Source organism: Silurus aristotelis (assembly GCF_946808225.1).
Source record: "Silurus aristotelis genome assembly, chromosome: 3".
NCBI lineage: Eukaryota > Metazoa > Chordata > Actinopteri > Siluriformes > Siluridae > Silurus > Silurus aristotelis.
Window position 1 is genome coordinate 24,162,260 of NC_139576.1, and position 8,264 is coordinate 24,170,523.

The window sequence follows — 8,264 nt, forward strand, 5'->3', positions numbered from 1 at the left end:
AAAATCCAATACTTCAGCTCATAAACACGGGCAATGTAGATTTTTTGGATATTGTGAACTTGAAAATAAATATATCACTGCTCATTAATCCTTCACATAATCACCAGTAAGTTTTACCACTTTGTAAATACAGCACCATATCAAGCATCCTTTTTGACAGCATTCTGTTTATACCAAATTGAAATTCTCAGGCAGAATTACAGCATCTGTGCCCATGTGACATTGGATGCTAAACTGAGTTTCCTATCTGCTATGGAAGAACACACTCTTACAAATTAAATTTAGTATATCGTTGACAAACATATTGCAATGAAATTTTTCTTTCTGTACATCTGTCAGTGACTCTCACAGGACACGATGCACTGCCAGATTATTGTGTCAGGAACTCACATCTACATTAGGGATCTTTAGAAAGGCTTTAATTTCAACTTGACCCTGAACAGGAATGAAATATATTACAATTATGTATATTATGATTGTATGTCACAATGTCTGAATTTATCTTTCTAAACCATGAATATACATTATAAATATATTTAATTAAGCAGCATGTTTTATGCCTAAAACTGAACTCTTAATAAACTTCAGAGCACTATATCATTATAAAGTCCTGTACTGATGAAAGAGACAAATTACTGACTGAGGGAAGGATAGAAACATGGAAGTGTTGGGCTTCATGTTGGTCTCAGTCCACTGGGCAGTGGGACAGAGAACAGAGTCAGTTCAGCCTCTGCCAGACAGTTTAAAACCTTCATGCCAAATGTCCCAATGATGAGAAATCCATCCAAATGTCCTCATTGCTTTTATTCATTGTGCCTGCAAAGTGCAAATGACGTTACACTGAGGAAAAAGGCTTAAACTTAAAGCTATTTGTATGCATTGCACATGATGATCCTGATACTGAGTTAGAAGTTACTGTCTCAAGACATTAAAACGGACGCAAAAAATGGGGAACGTTTCATTGATTTCCACCTTGTAATGCTTAGTGTTTTTCCCTGATTTAGCACACCTGGTTAGTTCAACTATTAAAAGCTTTTTGTGCCAGATCAGGAAGAATATCCAAGGCTTTTTTCAGCCTAACATTCCATATCAGTTACAACTGTGTGATTACAGTGAACAAGAATTTTGACAAATTTCACTATATAAGGAGAAGAACAGAAAGCATGCAAAGGATCAGAAAGAGTAATAAGACCGATGCAAGACAAACTCTTTCCAAATCTATTCTATTGTTCCTTCATCTGTCCAACTCTGGAACAATACATGAAATGCACAGATACATTGGTTCAATTCTGGTAGATTCTTACGAATACATTTGACAGAAGAATTCAAGTACATCTGTTTTGTGTAAGTGCCATATGTCTTCAATTCTGAGTTACAGGTTCATAGCACACTGAAACATGAAAATAATTCATGGTTATTTCATATAAAATACAAATTTGGTTGAGTGAGATTACAACTGCAGCATTACTATAAACAATAAATCTTCAGTCCACACACTATCCTGATCTTTACTAGCTGTGTGAAGTGTATTAGATTAGGAAAAAAACTGCAATAGATGCAGTATGAGGGCCCAGGACAGGGTTTGGGAATTACATTGCATGGTAGACTGAGATTTGTTGATATAACCTCCTGTGTAACTGCATGTCTGCAGGATTTGTCTGGTTCCAACCTACTTTCCTTCAGACTTATGGAAAAATATTTGTGCTAACATATAGATGTTGCATTAAAATTATACTGTTACATAAAAGATGACTTTTAAGTACCAGGGACTAACCTTCACTGATTAAACAAAAAATAACCATGCAACATATAATGCAAAATGCCTGAGTTTTAAAAAAAAAAAAAAAAAAGACTATTTTGCAATACCAAACTGATATCAGACGTAATGCTATTTCACCAACCTGCTGTCTGTCCTGATTTTATATTCAAACCCATAAAATCAAATTATCTTTTGAACTTTGGAAATAGACAAAAACCATTCCAAATGATGCATTTATTCTTTATTAACCATCCTAACCTAACCAGTGCTGGAGACAATCACCTGGATACTATCTTGTGTGCATGCGGAGAGCTTCCAAGATAGTCGTTAACATGGTATTTGCCATAAATACGCCTGTCATACAACAATCTTTCTTTTTTCTTCATGCCTTATACATACCAGACCACATGAACCACATGAAGACTAGATTCTTCATTGCCTCCTCAGGGAAACCTTTCTTGGACTCGATGGGCAACAGGACAGAACATAGAATATTACATCCACACAAACAATATTACATCCACATGTCTACTTGTTGAAAAAGCTCAAACAACAACATATGAGCTTCTATAAACATTATATATTTACATGTATATACTACAGTATAATGGTTTAAATTCCCCTTCAAAATTTCCATTTTTGTTTAAACGGAAGAAGTGTGGCACAACCAGGACTCTTCAAAGTGTATTCATCCATATAAATAAAATAAACTTTTAGAAACTTTTTGCACTCAAGTCTCCATCAGTTTTTACCAGAAATTCAACAGGAAAATTTAATGATTTATAATACAACACACTATCCGGTGTCCCCCAGACTTATAATGTCAGTAGTTTTTCCTTGCAAATGTGTGACAATGTGCATTGTTAAAAACACTGTACAAACACTACTCTTATTTAATTTGTATTTTTTTTTTTTTAAATACATCAGGTAATTTTTAATTTGGTACTCAAAATTTAAAATGCATCTACAAATTGTGAACAATTAAAGAATAACATTCATAAAAATTGTGAACCAAAAATTGGGAGGTGAAAATCAATAAAAAAAAAGAGGTGAAAATCAATATATAATTTATATAATTTTCCGGTGCTCAGGCTGCACTGCATTAAAAATAAAAATAGAAATCAATGCATAGGTTTAGAAACACAGAAGGCTTGCCTTGCCATCCACAAATGCAGGGTAAAGCTCATAAAAAGAAGACACCATATGTGAACATGATCAGGAAACGCTGCTGTCGTCTCTGGGCCAAAACATTTAAAATGAACTGAGGCAAAACTGTGTTGTGGTCATATGAATCAAAAAGTAACATCTTTCCAGAAACCATGAAGGGGGACCATCAGGCTTGTTATCAGCCCTCAGTTCAAAAGGCTGCTCTCTGAGGGTATGGGGGTGCATTAGTGCCTATGGAATGAACAACTAGCACATCTGAAAAAACATGATCGATGCTAAAAGGCATATGCAGGTTTTAGAGCAACGTATGCTTCCATTCAGTTGACTTTTATATGGAAGTCCTTGCATATTTCAGCAAGACAATGCTAAACAGAATATTGCGGCTATTATGACAGCATTGCCCAGACCTTTCACTTATTGAAAACATTTGGTGCATCGTGAAATGAAAAATATGAAAAAGAAGACCCAGGACTGTTGAGCAGCTAGAATTCTGCATCAGATTCAAATGGGGCAACTTTCAAGCACCTGGTCTCCTCAGTTTCCAGTTGTATATGAACTGTTGTTAAAAGAAGAGGAGATGCCACATAGAGTTAAACATGACCCTGTCCCAACTTTTTTGTGATGTGCTTAAGCCATAAAACTCTAAATTACCATTTTTTTAAATTTTAATACAGACTAGTCTAATTAAATCTCATATACTGTCTGAATACTTTGGAAGTGCAAGATGAACAATGGCCTTTTAAATTATGAAGTGTCTGATTTAAACACCCTTTATGACGATAGCACTGTGATGCAGATGCAGACCCAGCACACACCTAAGATTTAAAACCTGAATTAAAAGGCTCTCAGTCCTCCCCAAGAAGACAGGTTATATAGAAGACAGGGAAAATATACAGAAAACCGTCTGGGAGGCTCTCTAGAAGAATTGACGTCATGGTGACAGACATGGCTCAGCTCAAGTTAGTGAATCAGGAGCTGAGACTGTGCTGCTCAAAGGATTGCTGAGAGCTTTTTCAACAATCTCATCTGATAAAAAACAAGCAGAGATAAGCTCAGGCACAAACAGCTTTATGTAATTATGGGCTCATACATTTTTTAAATTATAAATAGCTAATAAAAAGAAAAAAGGGATATTGATTGTGTTGATGAAAAAAAGAGGGATAAATAAATGAAGTAGTATCCTTCAACAGCACAATAACCCATTTGAGAAAGACCACATTTCAAGCACGATCCAGCTTCTCTAAGTACTGTACAGATGAGGTGAAGGATGATGATTAGCATTTCCAAGAGATGACGTCAGCCTTGCACACTTGTGCTCATTCTCCATCAGTCAAAGGCATATATTTCCAGCAACTTCTGGAAGACTGTCACAGTCCAGCTAGTCGTTTCCCCTAACACACACACTCACAATACACACTCACCCACTCTAAGCATAATGAGAACAAGATGCTTGCCGTCTTTTGCCGTCGAAGCCAAGCTCACAGGGCCTGCAAGTGACTAAACTCCTTCCCCCCTTTTTTCCTTTAGTTTTTTTTTTCTTCTGCACATCTGTTTCTAGCTTCCTAGAGAAGGCCTTGGAGAGAACAGTATGTAGGTCACAACACACAACTGGAATCATGACCACACTGATATATCTAGAAAGAGCCTATTAAAGAGAGAAAAAAATGCCTCTGCATTAGATGAAGTTATTCAAGGTCTCCTGATACTGAGCGACCTTTAGTTAAGACGGGTACAATAAAATATAATTGGCTAGACCTTAAATAAATAGCTCATACTGACACCTGGTGGCCACAGTCACTAAACACGAACAAACGTCAATCTTTTTACATATAAAATAACAAGACTTTTTACTAAAAATTGAGTAAAACGGATAAAGCCCTTTTTTAAACTGCCTATGTTATTTTATGTCCAATATAAACCCATCTGTCTCTTTTTTGTTAAAAGCTTATTGTGTTTTCCCATGGTAATGGATAACAATGGGATTTACATGAATGCAAACTCATATTTATTTCCCAATGATGGTAGTGAATAATATATATATATATATATATATATATATATATATATATATATATATATATATATATATATATATATATATATATATATATATATATATATATATATATATATATATTTTAATAAAGATTTACTTTCATAATTTTTTTCAAAATGTTTTTATGTTAACACTAATTTAGATACAGTATATTTTTCAAAAAAGATTTATCTAGAAATTATTGTAGTTTCTACAGGTACAATCATTTTTGTTTGTTGTCATGGTGATGCAGCAGAGAGTATGGCTGCCTGACAGCTTCAGGGTCCAGGTTTAGTTCAGGTTTGATACAGAGATCAGATTACTATCTTACTAGATATATTCAGAGACCATTCCAAATGCCCTAGGTATGATGAAGTGTGTTTATGTTCATGCATGGTGCCTCAAGATGGACTAGTATTACATTCAGGGTCTATTTACACCTTGGGCTCAGTTTTTCTGGCATAGTCCATGAATCCATGTCCCTGACCAGGATAGAGTGGTTACTCACAATGAATAAATGAATACATTTTGTTTAACTTAAACAGTCAATGAAAACTCTCTGTAATTGCAAAAACAGATAATTATATAAGATACCATAACAAAAAGGAACCTGTCATTGGGCTCTATGCCACCAAGGAAGAGGCAGCTCTCGGGCTCTTCCCTCCATTACTTATTACATTTATTACAATTATTTTGTGGAACATACGGCAATATAAAGCGTGCACACAGGTCTGAAACAATGAACAGAAAGTAAGCAGGAAAGGCTGCACAAAATTTGAAAAGGTACCAAGTGTCAGGAATGTTGTGGCATGGGTAGAGCAAATACAGGGGTTGGAGGTAGAAGTAAAGGGATGTTAAGAAAAAAAATCCAGCAGCAGCAGGATATTCTTCCAGCACACACGCACTTACCGACGTGCATACTGCAGTGCATGGATATCGTAATTTAGCTTTTCCCAATCCGAAACAAACACAAAATGCACTAGTGGTAAAATCTATATGAAGAGAAAGGAAATGAAGCTGTAGAAGAGTTAAAATTAAAGAGTAAATAAATAATGTGTATTCATTTGTGAATGAAAGGCAAGCCACCTTGCATTAGAGGCTTACTGCTAATTAACCAATTTAACCAATCAAGACAACACATAATTATAGCAGAAATATGTTATCTATATGACCAAATGAAAACCGACCTTCATACCAATATATATGATTTTCTCTCAAAGTTTGGAAGTACAAAATTATCTGTATTGAGTCCCCCTTAATTACCCCTTACTGATTACCCCTTAATGTAAGGGAATGCATGAGGCCCAATGTAATGTATGGGGTCCAAGCCTGTTCTTGCATGACACTGCCCTTGTGCACAAAGGGAGCTTGGAAACATAGATTGCCATGGTTTATGTGGCCGAACAAGCTTCAACAAAGCCTTGATCTAAACACTGGAAATGGAACACTGACTGCACCTCAGGCCTCCTCACTCAACAACAGTGCCTGTCTCATTAAAGTAGTTGTGCCTGAATGATCACAAATCCCCATGAAAAGAGGAGTAGAAGAGGCTACGATAACAGCAAAGCAGACTTGAGACACAGCCATGTGTGCAATGGTCAAGCGTCCACATACTTTTGGCCACATAGTGTAATAAAAGGAATGTACAGCAATGGCAAAATGAAGCTATTTTTCTCTATCAGCCGGCACTGTGTGTTAGCTTCAAACCTCAGTAATGAAAGAGACCCTTATCCTGGCTGATTTGGTGATTGCATTAGTGAGTGCGAGAGGAGAAGGATAGCGTTGGGTGGAACTAAAAATATTCCACAAGCTCTGTGGAACTGAGAAAATAAGTTTGGTACTTTCATGTTTCATGTTAAATGCAATAATCCAGCTCTATTTTCCAAAAAAATCACTTCTCACAAATCCTTTTACATCAGCTGATGAAGTATAGGACGAATTCTGGTTATTGATAATGCTATCTTCAAAGTAATGATTTTCAGGCATTATTGACTTTCAAAACCAGAAACATATTTTGAAGACAAAACATTTTTAGACATTTTGTATGAGTACATGTCCCACACCTCTTTATCCACCTGGTTTCTCATCGTTATAAAAGTCTGCAGCTCTTGATTTGACTCCCCTGTGGTGATAGAGGTGGAGGGTGAAGGAAGTGTCCATGGCTTCCACACCTGCACAAATTCTAACACACATACTTTACTTTCACTCAACACACTGACTTTACGGACTTTTAGGACTGGGAACTGACAAGAATATGCATGTGCTAATAATCATGTCATCCAGCTGCTCAGGATGCAGAGGAAGTTGCCTGGCTTCCTTGTTGTTCATCTGGCAGAGAACTTTACTTGTTCACTCAACACCAGCTCCATCACCAAGAAAGCCCAGCAGCATCTCTACTTCCTGAGAAGGCTGAGGAAAGCCCATTCCCCCCCAACACCCCCCACCCCCCCATCCTGACCATGTTTTACAGAGGGACATCAAGACTTTACCGACTTTTAGGACTGGGAACACCTCTAATACTGATTATACTATTATTTTCAGACTCACTTAAAACTTTCAAGTTGAACAAACTTGTTTATTGCAAGTAACTTAAATGTTGTATAGGTGCCCCAATCTAAAGTTAATTTAAATGAAAATACTGTACAATCAATAAAAACAGCATTAAAATCACTCAAAAGGTGATTTCTATTAATTTAACTGACCATAATACAGTATTCTGGTTCCCTGGTGGTCTAGTGGTTAGGATGCGGCGCTCTCACCGCTGAGGCCCGGTTTCGATCCCCGGTCAGAGAACCAACCCCAGCCATTAGGGTTGCACAAGCCTTGGTGCCGGTCCCAAGCCCGGATAAATGGGGAGGGTTGCGTTAGGAAGGGCATCCAGCGTAAAAACATGTGGCAAATCAAAACATGCGGATGGTCCGCTGTGGCGACCCCTAATGGGAGAAGCTGAAAGAAAGTTTTATAATACAGTATTCTGCTCTTCTTATTCATCACTGTGACAAAAGGAAGTATAAAATTCACCCATTTGCATTCCAAGAATTTCCACTGCAATGCAGTTATTCCATTGAAGAAATTACAGCACTATACAGAGATCTTTGTTCATAATCGCAAAACATTTACATCTTCATCTACATTCCCTTGAGAAATTTTTTTTTAATCTGAACACGCATTGAATCTAGTTTCATTGGCAGAATCCTTAACTTGATAATGAGTGTCCCTTTCCATGTGACTGCTGCTATACCAATAGTGTCTGAAAAAGTATTCTGAACTGTTTATCTATTTGCACCATCATGGGGACATTAC

General features: G+C 36.7%; 1 protein-coding gene across 1 annotated transcript; it reads right to left on the reverse strand.

Moving 5' to 3' along the window:
* Window positions 1-5,815: 5,815 nt before the first annotated feature.
* Window positions 5,816-7,330, reverse strand: LOC310724167 (melanoregulin; the record flags this gene model as incomplete). The annotated part of the gene is given in 4 exon segments (XM_083537901.1): window positions 5,816-5,866; window positions 5,870-5,953; window positions 7,025-7,132; window positions 7,307-7,330. Coding segments are annotated over 4 exon segments (267 nt in total).
* Between the last annotated feature and the right edge of the window lie 934 nt (window positions 7,331-8,264).